The sequence below is a fragment of the Spermophilus citellus genome (assembly GCF_964194105.1).
Source record: "Spermophilus citellus genome assembly, chromosome: 13".
NCBI classification, from domain to species: Eukaryota; Metazoa; Chordata; class Mammalia; order Rodentia; family Sciuridae; genus Spermophilus; species Spermophilus citellus.
In genome coordinates this window covers 81034232-81059145 of record NC_138193.1, presented here as the reverse complement: position 1 = coordinate 81059145, position 24914 = coordinate 81034232, and the positions used below count along the sequence as shown (strand labels likewise).

The 24914-nt window shown below is 36.5% G+C and overlaps 1 protein-coding gene across 2 annotated transcripts in view; it reads left to right on the top strand.

The window, feature by feature from the left end:
- Positions 1-24914, top strand: part of PLEKHH2 (pleckstrin homology, MyTH4 and FERM domain containing H2) — a 116795-nt gene that overhangs the window by 23639 nt on the left and 68242 nt on the right. For both annotated transcript variants that reach the window (XM_081264070.1, XM_081264071.1), the window contains exon 3: positions 6876-6938. In XM_081264070.1, the coding sequence (XP_081120196.1) occupies positions 6876-6938 (63 nt within the window). The remainder of the gene's footprint in view (positions 1-6875; positions 6939-24914) is intronic.

The window sequence follows — 24914 nt, the reverse complement described above, 5'->3', positions numbered from 1 at the left end:
TCTTAATAATATTGAATCTTCTGATTCAAACTCTCCATTTATTCAGGTCTTCTTTGTGGTTTCAGTTTACAAATATTTTACACATTTTGTTAGGTTTACCTCTAAGTATTTTGTGGTTTTGAGGCTCTTGTAAATGGCAGTGTTTTAAATTCCAATTTCAACTGATTGTTGCTTTTATATAGAAATATAACAGACATTTTATTGACCTTGTATCCTATAACCTTATACACTCATTTATTAATTTTAGTAAAACTAATTTTTTAGATTATTTGGTATTTCTCATGTAGACAATCATGTCATCTTTAAATAACTGTTATTTCTTTTTTTTCAGTCTATGCCTTTTAAATTTTTTCTTGGTTATTATCTGGCCAAAAGTAAACTATTGAGTGGAAGTGGTAAGAGAACATCATTATGGAAGGAAGCATTCATCTTTTGCCACTAAGTGTGATCTTAGTTATAAGTTTTCATAGATGTCTTTTGTTAAGTTTCAGAAGTTCCTTATATTCTTATTTTGCTGAGATTTTTATTGTGAGTGGATGTTGAATTTTGTCAGATGATTTTTCTCCATTTCCTAAAATTATATTTTATTTGGTCTTTTGACATGTGAATTACATTGATTGATTTTTCAAAATTTGAAATAACCTTGCATTCCTAGGATAAACCCCATTTGGTCATGGTATACTATCATTATTGTATATGTTTAGTTTGGATTTGCTGGTATTTTAAGATTTTTGCTTCTATATTCACAAGGATATTGGTCTGATGGTTGGTTTTGGCAATACTGGCTTTAAAAATTTTGTTGGGAAGCATTCCTTCCTTTTATGTTCTGGAAGAATTTTTTGTCGAGTGTATATTCATTACACCATAAATCTTAGGTGGAATTCATTAGTGAAGCCATCTGGTCCTGGAGTTTTCCTGTGTAGGAAGCTTTTTAACTACAATTACAATTTCTTTTATGGATTTTGAACTATTAAGCTAACATTTCCTCTTGAATGAGCTTTGACATTTTATATCTTTAAAAGAGTTTGCTTATTTTACCCAAGTTGTCCAATTACTGTTGTTTGTAATATTCTGTTATTATGCCGTTAGTTTCTGTGGGGTCTGTATTGATGTACCCATTTATATTGCTGATATTGATAATTTGTATCTTTCTTTTTTTGTTTTATCATTGTGGATGGAGATTTATCAATTGGTTTTTTTAAAACAGCTTTTGGGTTTACCCGTTTTTCTCTGTTTTTAATTTTGTTGATTTCTCCTCTAATCTTTCTTAATTCTGTGATTTCTGTTATCTTTAAGGTTTAATTTGCTTTAAGTAGTTCCTTTAGTTTGCTCAGACTCTTGCATCCCAATGAATGCCCTTGCTTTTCACCCCTGCAGCCCATCTCACAAAGGTCACTATGACCTCCTAATTATCAATTACATCATCCCAGTTGTCATTTAGTTAGCTGCTACTTCAGTATTTGAGTGTTTTTTCTATGTACATTCATTTGTATCCTAATTCTACAAGGTATTTGAGAATCTGCTTCTTAATTTTCTATTTGCTCTGAGTGAGCAGAACTAACTTTTCTTGGGGGGGGTGGGGTGGGGTACTGGGGACTGAGCCACATCCCCAGCCCTATTTTGTATTTTATTTAGAGACAGGGTCTCACTGAGTTGCTTAGCTTTGAACTCAGGATCCTCCTGCCTCAGCTCAGCCTCCTGAGCCACTGGAGCCACCATGCCCAGCCATAATAATAATTATAACTGTTGTTGTTATTTTTATTATTATTATTGGTGCTGGGGATTGAATCCAGGGCCTTAGTGCATGGAAAGCAAGCACTCTACTGAGCTCTATCCCCAGCCCCTTAGAATTACTTTTGATTGAGAATTGGCTACTGTTTCCAGTGCAGATTTCTAACACCTTTGTCTTTTTCTTCTTTTCTCAATTCCATAAAGTTCCTCATCATGTATAAACTACTTTACCCACAATCCTATCACCCAAAGGTAGGCAAGTCATTAGTATATATCATCCCATAAAAACAGACACATATACCCTTTTCCAACAAGAATGTGATTAAAACATTAATTACTGCCTTGTAAACTTTCCCCTAGATATCATCTACATATATCATCATTCTAAATATAACTTACATTTGTCTTTGAATATGTCATATATTTTCATATGTGTGTAAAGGTATGATTATATATATTTATAATTGCTAGAGAGACTTTCAAACATATAGCAATAAGAATATTAATATTTAACCCCCATGTATGTTACTGTCAGCTGTAATGCTTATCAACTCAGGAAGTATACTGTTTCTACTCTACACTGATCCACTTCAACCCTCTGCTATATTATATTGAAGTGAAGCCTAAATATAACCTTTCTTACATTTATGTACATTTGTAATGATTGTAAGGTATCTGAGGATGTGCCATTATTTATATACTTAGTAAGTCCTTTTTTTAAGATACTTCTAATTTTTCTACTTCCTCCTTTTTAATTTTTAAATATTTTATTATTTACTTATTTTTGGCAGACCTGGGAATTAAACCCAGAGCCCTATTATCCCTGAGCTATCCCAACCCTGTTGTTGCCCATGTCCCATGCTTGCGACAATGGATTCAGGGTCGCTCTGCGTGAATTGGACTGGCAACAAAAGACCACACAAACGCAAAATACCTTTTCCTGGGGTCAGGGACAGCTCTGTGGCCTCAAGGGTCAGCTCCCGCTGGAGGCTGCAGGAGGAGCATGGGAGGCAAGAGAATGAGCGCACCCCGAACCGGGTATTTATTAGGGGAAGGCTTTAGATAGAATATTCCACCCAAATAAGGCAAGGTATTGTGTTTCAACAAACAGGGAGGTGTAACCCCGTTCCACTGGGTGACGCCCAATCCCGAGCTGCATTTCCTTGCCCAGGGAAGGAAAGGTCCCGCACTGCATTGGATGCCAATTCCACACCCCCATTACTCAAGGTTAAGGGGGCGTGCTCAGCTCCTGTTCAGGGTTGTCCCTACACCTGGTGGCTTCTATTTTTATTATTCAAATTATGACACTATAAATGCCACCACCACATTTTTAACTAATGATGTATCTTTAACTTTCTTACATCACTTTTATGTGATTTCTTATTTTTATTCTTACAACATTCTTTGAGGTAGTAAGAATATATTATATTATTCCCCATTTCATATACAAGAACTTTAGAACCCAGTGGCAAACTATTGGCAAACAGTAGAGTAAGAACTAAAACCTAAATTTTTAAAATCTTGTTTGTTAATTTTAAACTAAGCCATCCAAACTTATTTATAAAAGTAACACATGTATATGGTAGAATAACTGCTTTAAAACACTCTATATAAATATTAATTGACTACCTAATAAGTATCAGACACTGTGCCAGATGCTTTCCTGTTTATTCTTCATATAAATACTGTAAAATAAGTGTCTAATTTTACATACAAGGGATGGAGACTCAAAGAAGTTAAATGGCTTTCTTATCATTATACCACTAATAAATCTGGGTTCTTGCCCCTAAGTTTATTGCTCTTTCCATTTTCTCCTATATTATTATTTCAATGACTATGCCCTTTTTCTTAAAAAAGCAAAAGTGACTTTTTGAACCTGTGCTTTTAGCCAATTCCTTGTATTCAAAGATATACACATAATTTTCATGCCCAGCAACAGATTTATTTATAACCTTGTATAACCAAGGTTCTGTGAATTGCTGTTGTGTGTGTATATAGTAAATGCTTTTTAATAATAGAAAAAAAATCAGTAAAGTTATTTAAAAAAATTTTTTAGTTTTATTTTTTAGTTGTTGATAGACCCTTATTTATATGTGGTGCTGAGAATTGAACCCAACGCCTCACACATGCCAGGCAAGTATGCTACGGCTGATCCACAGACTCAGCCCCTTGGTAAGGTTTTTGATACCTTTTAGAATTTTATTGACTGGAACGTGCAAAGTATGGTGTCCCAATGGATTTAAAGGGTATCCCACATGAATTATTTCTAGCAACTTAAAATGAAGTTAGGAAATTTTACAAATTAGGCAGTCAGTGCTACAGAAGCAGAAATATTTGGCAGTGATAAAAATAATACTATGGGCTGGGGTTGTGGCTCAGTGGTAGAGCACTTGCCTAGCATGTGTGAGGCACTGGGTTCAATTCTCAGCACCATATATAAATAAATAAGGGCTGGGGATGTAGCTCAGCTGGTAGAGTGCTTGCCTCGCACCAACAGGCCCTGGGTTCAATCTCCAGCAACACACACACACACACACATACACACACACACACAAAATAAAAATTAATAAAATAAAGGTCCATCAACAATTTTAAAAATATTTTAAAAATATTGTTCTTCAAATAGGCATGGTATTTTACAGATAACAGAGAGCTTTGTCATTTCATCAATACTTTGTAATATATTGAGTACCTACTATATAGAAAGATCTGTTTTAGGTATATAATAACAGTAAAGCAAACAGATTTCGGCCCTTCCTGCTATCACTAGAAACTAAATACTTAAGAAAAAAAAAATCAGACAAGATATTTTCATAGTTCTTTTAAGAAACTATTCATTTTTTTCCCCACTAGCAAAGTTTGACAAAATTTTATTAGCAAATGTTTGTGGATTTTTTTTTTCTGTTTCTCCTGGAAACCCCAACAATATACAAAAATCAGTTAAGGATCCAGAAGTACAAAAATTCCTCTGAAAATAGAATGTAGTTATAGAGTAGAGGTGACAAGTATCAGCATATTGCCAGTAGTGGAAGAATGTGGTCTTGGCATTTGTCTGCTGGTAGGTTTTTGATTTAAAGGATATCCTAAGAACATCCAAGAAACATAATACTTGTCCAGTTGTTTCTATACAGTATCTGATAAGTTAGCAAAATGCTTTTAAGCAACAATCCTTGCCCATTAGACATTTGATGTATTTTTTTAAAAAATTAGTAAGTTTCAGAGAGTGTATTTGGGAAATATCTATTTACATATCCAAATATTTAAAAACTTCTTCCAGAATTTAGATCCCTGTAATAAATTGCCTTTTAAAAAGTGCTAACATGTGGACAGTTAAATTGCCATATATGGTGACAATGGATGTTCTACATTTGTATTACCAAGAAAAATATTAGGTGAATGACACATGTAACCTTTTTCTAATGGGCAAATGAATAAAATGGAAAAGAAACAGATTGTTAATGTTAATAGTATATTTTATTTAATAAAACATATCCAAAATGTAATTTCAACAAGGAGTTAATATAAAAACTTACTCATTTTTATTTCTTTGTACTGTTTCCCAGTAATACATTATTATTACTGGAGATTGAACACAGGGGCACTCAGGAACTAAGCCACATACCAGTCCGATTTTGTGTTTTATTTAGAGACAGGGTGTCTCTGAGTTGCTGAGGGTGGTTCTGAACTCGCCATCCTCCTACCTTAGCCTCCTGAGCCCTTGGGATTACAGGCGTGCACTACCGCACCCGGCTGTTTCCCAGTAAGACATTATTGAATGATGTGTGTATAATATACTTACACCACACCTTAATCAGGACTAGCCACATTTTGAGTGCCCTTGGACAGTACAGTTCTATTACTTGCCAGCCCTCGGTCATTTTGTGAACCACTTGGAAGGCAAGAAAACCAGGCTATCATTGAAATGGTGTCCCAGTGCTCTGAGGCGGTACACGCCATGCATCATTACTTCCATCTTTTCGGGAGTCAGTTCATTAGTACGGTCCAAAAACTCATCTACGGATTCCCCACGGATGATACAGAAAAACGAATGCTCTCACTGAGCTTCAGGCGCGTCACTTCTGAAATGTTTACTACATCTTTTGTCAGGTAGGCCAAGATGGTAGTGCTCGTGGTGTTGAGTTTGACCTCGATGTGGGACGTGGACTTTGTTAAACACAATTATTAAAGCCCAGGAAGTGCTCCCAATCCACACGTCTCAGCAGCGAACACCATTTTCCAGGTGTTGACCCTGCGCCCGGGTCGCGGCCGCCTGGGGTCCGGTCCCGAAGGCCCCCGCGGCGCGCAGCTGGCGGCTGCCTGGGGTTGGGCCCCTCTAGCTGCGGGAGGCCGCTTCTCGGTGGTGTGGGAGCTGGCTGGGTCTGACAGCACGGTCCGCGGGGGTTGGGTCCCAACAGTGGAGGGAGGCGTGGCCGGAGCTCCGGGCGGCCCAGCTCCCAGCCAGCAAGAAGAGTGGAAATGAGAGCGTGCTTGCCACCGAGGGCTCTGAAGTTGGCCAGACTTCAACATGGAGAACAAAGAATTTGAAATTGAGTTCTGCTTTTGTATTCAACCCTTGGCACGCATCCCTTATGTTAATTAGATTGGGTCCTTTATAAGGCTTTAAAAATTTTACTTATAATATTCATTTTAGTGTGTGTTTAATCAAAGAGTCTCTTTACTGTTTCCATCAATTTATAAGAATGAAAACTCCCCAGAGCCTTGACTCACATATCACCTATGGAGTTTATGAGAATACACCCTTTTCCCTGATATTACTGCAACTTTTTGGTCAAAACGTCAAATATGACATTTGAAGTCTTTCTTTTCTCTTATACTTATTGTTCTTAATATTGTGTATTAAGATAATATTGACAATGAAGAGTCTATTGGTCTCTATCTAGTCTTATTGATGTACACTCCTATGGCATACTTACATTGTATCAAAACTTTTGGCATTTTGTTTGATCAATTTTTAACTATGTAAAGAACCTTTCATGTACTAATTGTATGCGACTTATGTATCCAGTGAACCACTTTAAATGTTCTTTACAAAATTGGTAACACTGAAACTTTTTTTTGCAAAAATCTTTTTGCAAAAAGGAAACATGAATTTTTATATTTCATTTTTTCCTCTTACTTTACAGATGCAACAGCTCGAAAGACAAGTTATTGATGCTGAACGGCAAGCAGAGAAAGCTTTTCAACAGGTAGAGTATAATTCTGGTTAAAAGTTTTTTCCTGCCTCTACCCATATAAAGGTTGCTTTGAAATTTGTCAGTCCTCTGCATTTTATCATTTTTTACTTTTTGAGCTTGATCCATAGAGAAAGTGGAAAATCTAACCCTGTTTTGTCCATTAACAAATTTTCAAGAGGTAAAAAGGCCTTGATTAGAAAATTTTTATCTCCTGAGAACATCAAATGTGACTTTTATGGTAATCCTAACCATAGTTAAGTGTTATATAAAAATATGTTTATAACAGTTTTATTCATAGTAATGAAGAGTTGTAAATCTCATGAATGCCTTATTATAGAGGAATGAATAAGTGAACTTTATCAATACCATGAGATATCAAACAATCATTAAAAATAATTGTTACCCTGTGGTATGCTGTTTTTAAGTATAGACTGAGGAGAGGGATTGCTGAGTCAAATGGTGGTTCCATTCCCAATTTTCTAAGAAATCTCCATACTGCTTTCCATATTGGCTGCACCAATTTGCAGTCCTACCAGCTGTGTATGAGTGTACCTTTTCCCCCACATCCTTGCCAACACTCAATGTTGGTATGCATAATAGCTGCCATTCTGACTGGAGTAAGATGAAATCTAGAGTGATTTTTATTTGCATTTCTCTAATTGCTAGTGATGATGAACATTTTTTTCATGTGTTTGTTGATTGATTGTACATCATCTGAGAAGTGTCTCTTCAGGTCCTTGGCCCATTTATTGATTGGGTTATTTGGTTTTTTTTTAGTATCTAGTTTTTTGAGTTCTTTATATACCTTAATGATTAGTGCTCCATCTGATGTGTGAGGGGTAAAGATTTGCTCCCAAGATTTAGACTCTCTATTCACCTCACATATTGTTTCTTTTGCTGAGAAGAAACTTTTTAGTTTGAGTCCATCCCATTTATTGATTCTTGATTTTAATTCTTGTGCCACAGGAGTCTTATTAAGGAAGTTGGGGCCTAATCCCACATGATGGAGATTAGGGCCTACTTTTTTTTTCTATTAGATGCAGGGTCTCTGGTTTTATTCCTAGGTCCTTGATCCATTTTGAGTTGAGTTTTGTGCATGGTGAGAGATAGGGGTTTAATTTCATTTTGTTGCATATGGATTTCCAGTTTTCCCAGCACCATTTGTTGAAGAGGCTACCTTTTCTCCAATGCATGTTTTTGGTGCCTTTGTCTAATATAATTATAATTTTGTGGGTTACTCTCTGTGTCCTCTATTCTGTACCATTGGTCTACAAGTCTGTTTTGGTGCCAATACCATTATTGCTCTGTAGTATAGTTTAAGGTCTGGTATAGTGATGCCATCTGCTTCACTCTTCCTGCTAAGGATTGCTTTAGCTATTCTGGGTCTCTTATTTTTTCAGATGAATTTCATGACTGCTTTTTCTATTTCTATGAGGAATGTCATTGGGATTTTGATCAGAATTGCATTAAATCTGTCTATTGCTTTTGGAAGTATGGTCATTTTGATAATATTAATTCTGCCTATCCAAGAGCAAGGTAGATCTTTCCATCTTCTAAGGTTTTTCTTACTTGCTTTCTTTAGCATTCTGTAGTTTTCTTTGTAGAGGTTTTTCACCTCTTTCATTGATTCCCAAGTATTTTATTTTATTTTTTTGAAGCTATTGTAAATGGGGTAGTTTTCCTCATTTGCCTCATTTCATTTCTGAGGATTTGTCACTGTTATACAGAAATGCCTTTGATTTATGGATGTTGATTTTATATCTTGCTACATACTAGTTCTAGAAATTTTCTGGTGGAACTTTTTGGGTCTTCTAGGTATAGAATTACATTGTCAACAAGTAGTGCAAGTTCTTCTTTTTCTCTATATATCCCTTTAATTTCTTTCATCTGTCTAATTGCTCTGGCCAGTGTTTCAGGATCTGTGTTAAATAGAAGTGGTGAAAGAGGGCATCCGTGTCTTGTTCCAGTTTTTAGAGGGAATGCCTTCAATTTTTCTTCATTTAGAATGATGTTGGCCTGGGGCTTAGCATAGATAGCTTTTATGATGTTAAGATATGTTCCTGTTTTTTTTTTAATTTTTTTATTGGTTGTTCAAAACATTACATAGTTCTTTTTTTTTTATTGGTTGTTCACAACATTACAAAGCTCTTGACATATCATATTTCATACATTAGATTGAAGTGGGTTATGAACCCCCAATTTTACCCCAAATGCAGATTGCAGAATCACATCAGTTACACATCCACAATTTTACATAATGCCCTATTAGTAATTGTTGTATTCTGCTACCTTTCCTATCCCCTACTATCCCCCCTCCCCTCCCCTCCCATCTTCTCTCTCTACCCCATCTACTGTAATTCATTTCTCTCCTTGTTTATTTTCCCATTCCCCTCACAACCTCTTATATGTAATTTTGTATAGCAATGAGGGTCTCCCTTCATTTCCATGCAATTTCCCTTTTCTCTCCCTTTCCCTCCCATCTCATGTCTCTGTTTAATGTTAATCTTTTCTTCCTACTCTTCCTCCCTGCTCTGTTCATAGTTGCTCTCATTATATCAAAGAAGACATTTGGTATTTGTTTTTTAGGGATTGGCTAGCTTTACTAAGCATAATCTGCTCTAGTGCCATCCATTTCCCTGCAAATTCTATGATTTTGTCATTTTTTTTAAAGAAATTTTTTTTAATATTTATTTTTTAGTTCTTGGAGGAAACAACATCTTTGTTGGTATGTGCTGCTGAGGATCGAACCCGGGCCGCACGCATGCCAGGCGAGCGCGCTACCGCTTGAGCCACATCCCCAGCCCGATTTTGTCATTTTTTATTGCTGCATAGTACTCCATTGTGTATAGATGCCACATTTTTTTTTATCCATTCATCTATTGAAGGGCATCTGAAGATATGTTCCTGTTATCCCTAGTTTTTCTAGTGTTTTCAACATAAAGGGATGCTGTATTTTGTCAAATGCTTTTTCTGCATCTACTGAGATGATCATATGATTCTTATCTTTAAGTCTATTGATGCAATGAATAACATTTATTGATTTCCGTATGTTGAACTGGGATGAATCCCATTTGATCATGGTGCATTATCTTTTTGATATGTTTTGTATTCGATTTGCCAGAATTTTACTGAGAATTTTTGCATCTATTTTTACTAGAGATATTTTGATGTGTCTTTGCCTGGTTTTGGAATCAGGGTGATATTGGCCTCATGGAATGAGTTTGGAAGTGCTGCCTCTTTTTCTATTTCCTGAAATAAATTGAAGAGTATTGGTATTAGTTCTTTTTTAAAGGTCTTGTAGAATTCGACTGTATATCCATCTGGTCCTAGGCTTTTCTTGGTTGGTAGATTTCTGATGGCATCTTCTATTTTGATGCTTAAAATTGTTCTGTTTAAATTGTGTATATCGAGCTCATTCAACTACAGAACATGTGATTCCAGGCTGGTATTTGCCTGCGTCACGCAGACAGATCACTCAGGCTCGGGATTGGAAACTCTGAGGAGAATACTCTTCAGGCCTCACCCCTGGCAAGGCGGGCGCCGGGCTTTGAGCTGCCAGATTCTAGTTCCCCGGGTTGCTTTGGCCCAGGGCGGGAGATCCTTCTTGGCCCGGGGCTAGGGAACCCGCGGCGACTGTGTCTTTGACCCTGCCCGTGTCTGAGCGTACACTGAGCTGGGAGAGGTTGGAGCTGCCAGGCTCGGGCTCCCGGGGCTGCCTGGGCCTGAGGCTAGGGTACCTCTGTGGAGCCTGCTCCGAGCAGAGTGTGGCAGGGATCGGAGAGGCTGGGTTCTGGCTCTCGTGGCTACTTGAGCCCAGGGCCGCGGAGCCTGTGGGGACCGCGAGCTGAGGCCAGCCACAAGTGAAACTTGCGACGAGGGGCAGCGGGACTCTGTCTCCTGGAACAGTTTTGACCCGGAGCTGGGGAGCCCGCGGGAAGTGGCCCGCAGGGTGGGCAGATCTGAGACCCACCGGCGGAACAGGCTTGGAGGCCGACCAGCGTGGTAGACACGTCACATCAATTGGAGTAGGGGTGGAGAAGAGCTGCTGCCCACGTCCGGATCAGGACCAACGATCCGAGGATGTGGTAGGAACGTCACCGCAATTGGAGTGGGGGCAGAGTAGAGCAGCCACCCGTGCCCGCAGGGCGGGCAGACCTACAACCAACCAGCGTAGTGGATAGATCACCCTGATTAGAGGAGGATCACAGCCACTACCCGCCCTACAAGAGAGATATCCCAAATATACGAGAGCAACATAAATAAACAGGGGGAAAAATTTCAAAAACACAACAGTTTCACGAAGCAGAAAGAAACGCAAGCAACATGAAAAGACAAGGAAAGAAAGGACCACAAGCAATGCAGGTCAACTCAACTCTAGAAGAGGTAATAGCTGCAACAGATGGAATGTCAGATAAAGAGTTCAGGATATACATGCTTCAGATGATCTGGAGTCTCAAGGAAGACATGAGACAGCAAAATCAGACAATGAAAGATCACATTGACAAGGAACTACAGAAACAAATCCAGGAAGTAAAAGATCAATTTCACAGGGAGTTAGAAGTAATAAAAAACAAACAAATAGAAATCCTAGAAATGCAGGAAGCAATAAACCAACTTAAAACCTCAATTGACAATACTACCAGCAGAATAGATCACTTAGAAGATAGAACATCAGACAATGAAGACAAAGTATTTCAACTTGAGAAGAACATAGACAGTTCAGCAAGACTGCTAAGAAACCATGAGCAGAACATCCAAGAGATATGGGATAACATTAAAAGACCAAACTTAAGAGTCATTGGGATACAGGAGGGCACAGAGCTCCAAACCAGAGGAATGAACAATCTATTCAATGAAATAATACGAGAAAACTTCCCAGACTTGAAGAATGAAACAGAATCCCATATCCTAGAAGCCTACAGGACGCCAAAAGTGCAAAATCATAAGAGATCCACACCTAGACACATTATAATGAAGATGCCCAACATACAGAATAAGGAGAGAATTTTAAAAGCTACAAGAGAAAGAAAGCAGATTACATTTAGGGGCAAACCAATCAGGATAACAGCTCATCTCTCAACACAGACTCTGAAAGCTAGAAGATCCTGGAATAACATTTTTCAAACACTGAAAGAAAATGGGCTCCAACCAAGAATCGTGTATCTGGCGAAATTAAGCTTCAGGATGGAAGATGAAATTAAAACCTTTCACGATAAACAAAAGTTAAAAGAATTTGCAGCTAGAAAACCATCTCTTAAAAAAATCCTTGGCAAAACATTACAGGAAGAGGAAACTGAAAATAACATTGAAAACCATCAGTGGGAGGTAGGACAGTAAAGGGGGGAAAGTAACCAAAGAGGAAAACTAATCAGGTTTAGTAACATAAATAAACAAATATGACTGGAGGAACAAACCAAATCTCAATAATAACCCTAAATGTTAATGGCTTAAACTCACCAATTAAGAGACACAGGCTAGTCGAATGGATCACAAAACAAGATCCAACAATATGTTGCCTACAGGAGACGCATTTGATAGGAAAAGATATACATAGACTGAAGGTGAAAGGCTGGGAAAAATCATTCCACTCATATGGACTGCGGAAACAAGCAGGAGTGTCCATACTCATATCAAACAAAATAGATTTCAAGCCAAAGTTAATCAAAAAGGATAAAGAGGGACACTGCATACTGCTCAAGGGAACCATACACCAACAAGACATAACAATAATAAATATATATGCCCCAAACAATGGTGCAGCTACGTTCATCAGGCAAACTCTTCTCAAGTACAAGAGTCTAATAGACCACCATACAATAATCATGGGAGACTTCAACACACCTCTCTCACCACTGGACAGATCTTCCAAACAAAAGTTAAATAAGGAAACTATAGAACTCAACAACACAATTAACAACCTAGACTTAATTGACATATATAGAATATACCACCCAACATCAAGTAGTTACACATTTTTCTCAGCAGCACATGGATCCTTCACAAAAATAGATCATATATTATGTCACAGGACAACTCTTAGACAATATAAAGGAGTAGAAATAATACCATGCATCCTATCTGATCATAATGGAATGAAACTGAAAATCAACGATAAAAGAAGGAAGGAAAAATCATGCATCACGTGGAGAATGAACAATAGGTTACTGAATGATCAATGGGTCATAGAAGACATCAAGGAGGAAATTAAAAAATTCTTAGAGATAAATGAAAACACTGACACAACATATCGGAATCTATGGGACACATTGAAAGCAGTTTTAAGAGGAAAATTCATTGCTTGGAGCGCATTCCTTAAAAAAAGAAAAAACCAACAAATAAACGATCTCATATATCATCTCAAAATCCTAGAAAAAGAAGAGCAAAATAACAGCAAAAGAAGTAGAAGGCAAGAAATAATTAAAATCAGAGCTGAAATTAATGAAATTGAAACAAAAGAAACAATTGAAAAAATTGACAAAACCAAAAGTTGGTTCTTTGAAAAAATAAATAAAATTGACAGACCCTTAGCCATGCTAACGAAGAGAAGAAGAGAGAGAACCCAAATTACTAGCATACGGGATGAAAAAGGCAATATCACAACAGACACTTCAGAAATACAGAAGATAATCAGAAATTACTTTGAATCCTTATACTCCAATAAAATAGAAGATAGTGAAGGCATCGATAAATTTCTTAAGTCATATGATCTGCCCAGATTGAGTCAGGAAGATATAGACAACCTAAACAGACCAATAACGATAGAGGAAATAGAAGAAACCATCAAAAGACTACCAACTAAGAAAAGCCCAGGACCGGATGGGTATACAGCAGAATTTTACAAAACCTTTAAAGAGGAACTAACACCAATACTTTTCAAGTTATTTCAGGAAATAGAAAAAGAGGGAGAACTTCCAAATACATTCTACAAGGCCAACATCACCCTGATTCCTAAACCAGACAAAGACACTTCAAAGAAAGAAAACTACAGACCAATATCTCTAATGAACCTAGATGCAAAAATCCTCAATAAAATTCTGGTGAATCGGATTCAAAAACATATCAAAAAAATTATACACCATGATCAAGTAGGATTCATCCCTGGGATGCAAGGCTGGTTCAATATACGGAAATCAATAAATGTTATTCACCACATCAATAGACTTAAAAATAAGAACCATATGATCATCTCAATAGATGCAGAAAAGGCATTCGACAAAGTACAGCATCCCTTTATGTTCAAAACTCTAGAAAAATTAGGGATAACAGGATCATACCTCAACATTGTTAAAGCAATCTATGATAAGCCACAGGCCAGCATCATTCTGAATGGAGAAAAATTGAAGGCATTCCCTCTAAGATCTGGTACAAGACAGGGATGCCCTCTCTCACCACTTCTGTTCAACATAGTCCTCGAAACACTGGCCAGAGCAATTAGACAGACGAAAGAAATTAAAGGCATAAAAATAGGAAAAGAAGAACTTAAATTATCACTATTTGCAGACGATATGATTCTATACCTAACAGACCCAAAAGGGTCTACAAAGAAACTATTAGAGTTAATAAATGAATTCAGAAAAGTGGCGGGATATAAAATCAACACGCATAAATCAAATGCATTCCTGTATATCAGCAACAAATCCTCTGAAACGGAAATGAGGACAACTACTCCATTCACAATATCCCCCCAAAAAATAAAATACCTGGGAATCAACCTAACAAAAGAGGTGAAAGACCTATACAATGAAAACTACAGAACCCTAAAAAGAGACATAGAAGAAGACCTCAGAAGATGGAAAAATATACCCTGCTCATGGATAGGCAGAACTAACATCATCAAAATGGCGATATTACCAAAAGTTCTCTATAAGTTCAATGCTATCCCAATCAAAATCCCAACAGCATTTCTTGTAGAAATAGATAAAACAATCAGGAAATTCATATGGAATAATAAAAGACCCAGAATAGCAAAAACAATGCTAAGCAGGAAATGTGAATCAGGCAGTATAGCGATACCAGACTTCAAACTATACTACAGAGCAATAGTAACAAAAACAGCATGGTACTGGTACCAAAACAGGCGAGTGGACCAATGGTACAGAATAGAAGACACAGTAACCAATCCGCAAAACTACAACTATCTTATATTTGATAAAGGGGCTAAAAGCATGCAATGGAGGAAGGATAGCATCTTCAACAAATGGTGCTGGGAAAACTGGAAATCCATTTGCATCAAAATGAAACTGAATCCCTTTCTCTCGCCATGCACAAAAGTTAACTCAAAATGGATCAAGGAGCTCGATATTAAATCAGAGACACGGCGTCTGATAGAAGAAAAAGTCGGCTATGATCTACATATTGTGGGGTCAGGCCCCAAATTCCTCAATAGGACACCCATAGCGCAAGAGTTAACAACCAGAATCAACAAATGGGACTTACTCAAACTAAAAAGTTTTCTCTCAACAAAAGAAACAATAAGAGAGATAAACAGGGAGCCTACATCCTGGGAACAAATCTTTACCCCACACACTTCAGATAGAGCCCTAATATCCAGAGTATACAAAGAACTCAAAAAATTAGATAATAAGATAACAAATAACCCAATCAACAAATGGGCCAAGGACCTGAACAGACACTTCTCAGAGGAGGACATACAATCAATCAACAAGTACATGAAAAAATGCTCAACATCGCTAGCAGTCAGAGAAATGCAAATCAAAACCACCCTAAGATACCATCTCACTCCAGTAAGATTGGCAGCCATTAAGAAGTCCAACAACAACAAGTGCTGGTGAGGATGCGGGGAAATGGGTACACTTGTTCATTGTTGGTGGGACTGCAAAATGGTGCAGCCAATTTGGAAAGCAGTATGGAGATTTCTTGGAAAGCTGGGAATGGAACCACCATTTGACCCAGCTATTCCCCTTCTGGGTCTATTCCCTAAAGACCTAACAAGAGCATGCTACAGGGACACTGCTATATCGATGTTCATAGCAGCACAATTCACGATAGCAAGATTATGGAACCAACCTAGAAGCCCTTCAATAGATGAATGGATTAAAAAAATGTGGCATTTATACACAATGGAGTATTACTCTGCAATAAGAAATGACAAAATCATAGAATTTGGAGGGAAATGGATGGCATTAGAGCAGATTATGCTAAGTGAAGCTAGCCAATCCTTAAAAAACAAATGTCAAATGTCTTCTTTGATATAAGGGGAGTAACCAAGGACAGGGTAGAGACGAAGAGCTGGAGAAGAAGAATAACATTAAAAAGGGATGATAGGCGGGAGGGAAAGTGAGAGTTAAGGGAAATTGCATGGAATTGGAAGGTGAGCCTCAGGGTTATACACAATTACATATAAGAGGAAAGGAGGAGTAGGAGAAAAATTACATAAGTGGAAGAAACGATTTATAGTAGAGGGGATGGAGAGAGAGAAGGGGAGGGGAGGGGAGGGGAGGGGTGAGGGGACAGTGGAGAATGGGATAGACAGCAGAATACATCAGTCACTAGAAAGGCAATTTGTAAATCAATGGAAATGTAACTGATGTGACACAGCAATCTGTATACGGGGTAAAAATGGGAGTTCATAACCCACTTGAATCAATCTGTGAAATATGGTATATTAAGAACTATGTAATGTTTTGAACAACCAACAATAAAATTTAAAAATAAATAAATAAATAAATAAATTGTGTATATCATCCTGATTCAATTTGGCCAAATCATATGACTCTAGAAATTTAAGACCCTAACTTTTAACAGAAGTTTATTTGAATTTGAAATTAGGAATAATCTTTTTCTATATTTTTATACTTTCTAGTATTTTTTAGATTATTTTTAATGATGTTTTGATAAGTCGCTTAACCCTTTCTGGACCTTGCCAGCACTAAAATGAGGAGTTTGGATGGGCACATCCAGTTTTGAACTTTATCTGGTGACCCTAAATCCATAGCTTCTCATTTTATAAAAATATCTCTGTTGCATTTAGTTGAATCAAGAATTTCCAAAAGCTTAAATGCAAAATTCTTTCTTCCAAGAAGAGTATATTAAATTTCTTATGCTTCCTCTAAGTTTGTCATGTTTCTTTCTTCAAATCTGAGCATTACCAAATCTCCTTTCTACCTGTTAATTTTATACAATAAAGGCCTGAATTTTTTCTAAGTAAGCCCAATCTAATCTAATCCTCGATTTTCTTAATTATACTTGAAAAGAAACCTTAAGACTTATTATGCAAAACTTCAGCCATATATAAGAGTAGAAAAAATAATGTAATGAACTCCCATGTCCAACTTCAACAATCAGTTTACTCATGGATTGTTTATATCTCTACCTACTTTCCCCTCCATCCACCTCCACACTGGATATTTTGAAGTAATCCCACACATCATATAATTGTATCCATGAATGAAATTTCAGCAACTAATATAAAAGTAAATGCTCTTAAAAAAAATCAACCACATCATGTCAAAAAACTTGCCAATAATTCTTTTTTAAATATTTTTTTAGTTGTCAATGAACCTTTATTATTTAATTTATTTATATGTGGTGCTGAGAATCAAACTCAGTGCCTCAACACATGCTAGGCCAGTGCTCTATCACTGAGCCACAACCCAATAATTCTTCAATACATTTGTCAAATTTTCTTATATTTATTTTTTAAATGACATACCACATTTCACATACCATTAAATCTACTATTTCAAAGTGAACAATTCAGAGTGTTGTGCAATTATCATTTCTACCTAATTTAAAAATATTTCCATCATCTCAAAAGGAAATCTTGTGCCCATTAAGCATCCATTCTCTTTCTCCTCTCCCTGCCTCAAGGTCCTGGCAACAACCTATCTACTTTCTGTCTATATGAATCTACCTACTCTGGATATTTCTTATGGATGGATTCATATAATGTGACCTCTTGTGTCTGGCTTCTTTCCCTCAGCAGGATAGTTTTGAGATTCATCCACATTGCAGCATGCATATCACGATTTAGCCCTGCATCTGTTGCCATCAACAGATGGGTTGTTTCAATCTTCTGGCTATTGTGACTAGTGCTGCCATGAACTGCATATACAAGCATTTGTCAAGTACCTGTTTTTAATTCTTTCATTTATATACTATTTTTTCTTTTTTAATAGTTGATTTATTCGAATCAGGGTCTGAATTAGATTGACACATTTGATTATTAAACTCTCTATAGGGTTTCCTACCCTTTCTTTTATCTTTCAATTTATTTGTTGAAAAACATATTCAGAATTTTTTGGTTGCATAATTATTTAATGTGTTCTTCTACCTCTGTATCTCTGATAAAATATAGTTAGATCCTAAAGTTTTGATGCCCCTTCTCTTCCTCTCCCCCCCCCCACATCCTCCTCCTCATTCTTCATTTCTCCTGTTCCTCTTCCTCCTTTCCTCTTTTTACTCTTTTTCTTCCTCTTTTCCTCCTCCCTTTCCTAAGTCTTCGTGATATTGCATACCTCTGTCAGGAGGTATATAATGTAGAGTATATAACATATAGTAAACTCTTCTTTTGATATATTAGCAGCCATTAATGATCCTGCTTTATCAATTATTTCAACAGGGAGGTAATTGCTTTGTAAAAAATCTACTTTATCTTTTAGAGAAGTTTTACATTTACAGCAAGATTGAGCAAAAGTACAGAATTTTTGAGTATCCTCTCCCCTACTGCAACACATACTCCAGCCTTCCCTAATGTTAATATTCCACACCAGGGTGGTATATTTGTTACAGTTGAAGAATTTCATTGACACATTATTATCATCCAAAGTTCATAGTTTATATTAGTGTTCATGCAGTGTTTTGAAAAATGTATGATATTTATTCACCATGATATTATTATATGAAATAGTTTCACTGCCTAAAATTCTCCTACATTTCAACTTAATCATCTGTCCCTGCTCCCAAGTCCCTACAAATCACTGATCTTTTTATCTTCTCCACAGTTTTGCCTTTTCCAGAATGTCATATATGTCATATGTCTAATGAACCATATAGCAAATAGTATGTTCATATTGACTTTTTTCACTTAGTGATATGTATCCAGGTTCCTCTAAGTTTTTATGGCTTGATAGCTCATTTATTTTTAGTGTTGAATAAAATTCCATTGTAAAAATTACTACATCTTCTTTATGGCTGTTGCTTTTTAGAAATTAAGACATAATTGATATAACAAAGCACCCTACCATTAGATCAAGTTATAGAGCATTTTGTCATCCCATTCTCTTGTTTTCTTTCTCAGGCAGCAACCCTGTTTACCAAGGTAACCAGTATTCACATGGGTTAGTTTGGCTGTTCTTGATATTAGTACTTTTTGGTCTTCTTCTTTTCTTTTCCTTCCTTACTCTCTTCCCCCTCCCTTCCTCACCCCTTATTTTTCTTTCTCTGTGATGCTGAGGATCAAACCCAGGCCCTTGCACATGCTAGCCAAGTGCCCTACTAATAAACTGTATCTCCCACCCTATACTGACTTCTTTCACTTAACATTATGTCTATGTAAGTCACTCATGTTGATATGTATTAGTAGTTTTATTATTGCTGAATAGTATTTTATTGGGACTATATCTCACTTTTAACCATATGGTTCCTTTTCAGCTTGGGGCTCTTATGAAGACTTATATTTGGTGGATGTATGTTTTTAGTTCTCTTGGGTGTACACCTAGGAGTAGAATTACTGGGTTATAAGTTGATAGATCTTTAATGGGTGTTAGCAAATAGTTTCCCAAAGAGAATGTGCCAGGTTGTACTTCTACTGGCAGTGTATGAGAATTCCAGTTGCTCCACCTTTTTCCAACATTTGGCATTTTTTTACTTTTAGCCATTATGGCCAAGTTAATGTTGAAAAGAATGCAACTGTAAATTCTCCTCATTGGCTTAACAAATATGTATACACAAAACATCCCATTTCCATCATTTTGATCTGTCTTGTTTAGACCTTATCTTTTGACATCTAATAATGATCCCTGCCTAGCAAAATCAACAGATTGTTCTTACTTGCCCATTTCTCCTACCAAGATAGGAGAAGATGAATGTAGACTATAATATAAAAGAAAAGGGGGGATAGTAGAGGATAGGAAAGGCAGCAGAATACAACAGACTCTAGTATGGCAATATGTAAATCAATGGAAGTGTAACTGATGTGATTCTGCAATCTGTATACGGGGTAAAAATGGGAGTTCATAACCCACTTGAATCAAAATGTGAAATATGATATGTCAAGAACTATGTAATGTTTTGAACAACCAACAATAAAAAAAAATATATAAAAGAAAGCCAGTCCAAGACAATGGTAAATGCTCCCCATAAAGACATGGATTAGGCAGATTTCATGTTTAATTTCTAACTTCCTACAGAGTTTCTAGAGTACGTTATTCCCATTTGTACATGATGATTTTCTAAACACATGGAATTAAAGTCCAGTGTTTTCTTTCTTTCTTTTTCTCATTCTTTCTGTTTTTTTAAGAGGAATGAAGAAAAGGGAGGTATAAAGGGGCCAGAGGTTGTCAAAGTAAATTCTATACAAAGAAAAATAAAGATAATTTATGTTCTCTGCTTAGGGGATAGACTTAAATTGTTAACTGTGTTTAAATCCAAATTCTACCACTTATTTGACTGGAAAAGTTTCTTAATTTGATTCTTTGTTTTGTCACTCATAAAAAAAGAGCTAACTCATGTTGGCAGAGCTGATAGCCTCTGTGTTGTGTAAAGGTTTATAACATGGTGATTAAGAGCAAAGGCTCTGGAGCCAAACTGCCTGGTTCAAAATCTGCCTCCATCTCTTACCCCTTATTTGACTTGGGTCTCAGCTTCCTCTCTGTAAAGTGTTGTACAATCTATGCCTGTCCCAGAATTTTGTGGAAATTGAATAGGTTGCTATGAGTAAAGTACTCGGAATGTTTCCTGGCACATAGAAGTGCTGTGTAAGTGTTAGCTATTATAAAGATTGAAGCTAATTTAAGGAAAGTGCCTGGCATGCCTTCAGCCCTCAACAGATGGTGGTGATGGTAACACTATTAGGCTAAAAGTACAAGGGTAAAGATCTATGCTGTCCCTTTTTGTAAATATTATTTAGTTGACGGTATTGATTACTGATATCCACACTTATAGTAGAATGAGACAATAATAGTAAAATCATAAAAGGCCACTCAAACTCTATGAGTAAATTTTACTCTCTGTAAAATGCCTTTATCTCTTTCTGTAATGGTGGAGTGGGTCATGTATGTACATTCCTGTTTAGCCCTACAGTTGCAGTAAACATTTGTCAGTTTGTCTATTTCTGTTTCACGTCTCCCTCTCTTTTACTTTCTGACTTTGACCTTTCCTAGTGGCATTTTCTCGACCTCCACACTCATGGCTGTCTCTATATGTCTTTGTTCTACCCTATCTTTCCCTTGCTTTCCTTTTTCTTTTTGATTGCTCACATTATAGGGGAAAAAAAGAGAAAGTAATTGAGGATTGTTTTGTCTGGCCTTTTTTAAATTGGAAATTCTAAATTTATATATGTGGCAAATTTATTTCTCGAAAATAAACTTAAGTAATTTTTATGTGATTTTTCCTCTCAAATGTACTAGATCTAGTGGAGTTTCTTAAAAAAAAAAAAAGAAACAAGAACCTCATATCCTCAACCTAGGGCAAGGGAATCAAAACATGTAGCCAATCAGGGCAGTTCATAGCCACTGACCTTAATAAGTTTAATAGGAAGAACTTATTTGAAGTTGTCCTTGAAGGTATCAGGTAAAGAGTCATTTAATTCTAGGCTGTACATGTTTAAGCAAGAGCACACCATGATTGGTTATGTTAGACATACTGCCTTAAATGGAAAGGATAGAGAAGAATTGCAAATCTCATAATTTCTGTAAGCTAGCAAAATATTTGGATATTCCTCTTTGTCACAACACTCTAAATTTATTCAATGACTATTTTATTTATGCTTCAGAAAGATTTTTTTTCTGTAAATACCTCAATGGATCTAAACAATTGACAAGAAATATAAACAGAGAGCAGATGAACTCTCATACACTGATTATGTCACCTTTTTGGCCTTTGCGTTAAGTTACAGTAACTGAATCCTTGGCTGTCTTTAACACTTTCCCCTGTGGCCTATCTAATGTTTATGTTCCTTAAATTCAGCTTATCTTTTCATTGAACCTAAAACTTAAATGACTGTGTTTATATTAACTCAAAGGGAATGTTTCTTGACTAAAAGCAGAAGCCAGCTCAACTCTATACTTTAGCTTCATACATTTTTCTCTTTATTTATTAATGAATGGCATTATTTCTATAAGCATTAATCAAGTTGTCTGCAGAAGAAAAGATTGCACATTTTGCTAGATAAATCTTGGTGACCCTTGTATTTAATACTGTAATATATCTTTATGGTCACTTGTGAGTTTTGAAAACAGTATGTATAAACCAACCCAGAACTACTTAAGGAGTAGTCTTGCGAGGCAGTGTTCAGCCCCAGGGCTTCGGAGGCCCCAGCATACTCTTTACCAATCCCAAAGAGAAAATGTGGAGGGCTCAGTGGAGAGGTTCTGGGGCATTTTATTACTCACTCCTTGGCAATGGCAAGTTGAGATACAATGAAGGGTGGCCCTGTGCCTACAAGCTGGGGGGATATATAGAATAGGTTGCATGCCTACTGCACATGATACTCAGATGTTTTTAGGAGTACATCCCTTTGCTTTACAACCAAGGTCACTCTTCAGATTCTCTCCAAAGAACTGGAATTAAGGGGAGTGATCAGCTCCCCATTTCCCTCCATACCACATTCTTTTAGAGACCTTCTTATCTTACTGCAGATTTTCCTAGGCACTGATTAGTGTTTAATCAATGGGTAGAAAGGCAACAAGCAGCCCCTCCTCCCAGAAAACCTCTGTTGCTCAGATTTTAGTCTCTCCATCCCTTTGTTCCCTGTCATAGATAATACTGGTAAAGTGTGGCCTATGGTCCCAGGTAAACCAAAATAGATTTTTACCATTGATCACCTTATTAACACCAGCTTTCTGTTGTCACCCAAGACCTCAGGTATAGAAGAGCAGTCTTACCAGTGAAGCCATCATAGTGGCTTAGAGGTTGTCTCCCAAAAGCCTGTAAGTGGTCTGGTTCTTCAGAATGTACAGGATCTGAGAACTTCAGAGTTTGTTGAATTAACCTTTTTCTGAACAGGAACTTAGGTAATCTCATGACAAGAAGGTTTGCAGGGAACTGATTAAGGAGTGTGCTGAGCGGATGCAGCCAGAGGCATGCCTAGAAATAAAGGAGGAAAGTACTAGAAATATGAAGCATTCCATACTGAAGGGCATACATGTATAGGTGATTTCAAGAATTTACTTAAACCAATTTGAATTCCCAGGTGTTTGTTATTGGTCAGTCTCTGAGTAGTTAAAATTCTTATATGGTTCAGGTTAAATGAATGGAAAAAGAACTTGGCTATTTTCCATATGCCATGGGAGGATATTTTAAAAGGCTGCTTATTTTTTTCTGAAAGCTTCTTAGCTTTACTATAGAATTCTTGTTCATACTAATTACCAAGGAAGGCTGGTGAATCCTGTGAAACTTGGTCATAATAGGACCAATTGGGAAGTGGGTTGCCTGTAACTATTTTGTGATCTCTTTCCCTAAGAAATTTTGCACATTTCCCAATATTTTTCTTGCCCGGGAAAGTTGTTTTTCTAAAAGTAACAATCAAACTAAAAAGTTTAGATGGCAAAGATGCATCCAAGAGTTCAATGGATTAGACAAAGGGGAATGAAGGGGAGAGGGGATGTGATTAGGAAAGACAGTAGAAATGAATCAAACATAACTTTCCCATGTTCATATATGAATACATGACCAGTGTAACTTCACATCATGTACAATCACAAGAATGGGACGATAATTTGAATGTTATAATCTGTCTATACATAATATGTCAAAATATACTCTACTGTCATGTATATATAAAAAGAACAAATAAAAAATTTTAAAAATAAAATTTTTTTTAAAAAGATGCATCCAAGGAGCTCTATAGCATTCATTCATAAAATGAATTCAACTCTCAAATCATGGTCATCATTGTCCAGAACCATAGACCTTTCTTAAGTGATAATAGGGAAATTTTATGTGACCATCCAATGTCTGGAGGGTGGCTTGCTCACAGACATAATATAAAGAGATTATAGCTGAGGGTCTGGTAATATTTATTTCTGTTCTTATTCAATTAGGTTTTTCTTAAGATTTATTTTCTATTACTATGTCCTCAGAGGAGAACAACCATTTTGGACTTGGCTGTACTCTTCTCTCCTTGCTCCAGAGTACCCTATGTACAGCTGGAAATGCCATCTTCATATTGACCCTTGGTTTTTATTGTCCTGCTTGGGCTGTTGATCATGACATGGGTCTTTGTCATTGATACAAATCTTAATTCTTCAGCTCAAGCAGAAAACCCACTCTATTATGTTAAAGAATCTAAATTAAAGATAACTGAAATTATAATTTGAATACTGGAATACGTTTTTCCTCCTATTTTTTGATCTTCATTTATTTTCATAGCTTCTAACCATGTGGGTAGTATTTAAGTAGAACAATTTGGCATCTAAATTGAATTGACATTTATACTGTGAATCCTCAGATGAAACTTGGTATTCACAGTTAAAAGAATAAAACCAAACCAACCCTTCACCTGAAAAATCTAATTAGTCAAATACTTTGAACATTGAGTAAGGATTCATTTTGAATTTTCAGAGATAATTAATTTCTCAAATGCTTTCACATTATTGCTAAAATTACATTCTTAGCTATTTGGAATATATGAATAAAACTCTTTAGTACAGTCCTCAATACTTTATTTTCTTTCTTGCTATCCTTAACACCTCCCTTTTTTAGATCTTATAAAGTCTGGTGAGACTTCCAATCAAGGAATAGGTCTGTGATTCACAGAAAAGTAAAAGAAAAGAAACAGCTACAAAGTGGTATCAGTAAAATTGAAAC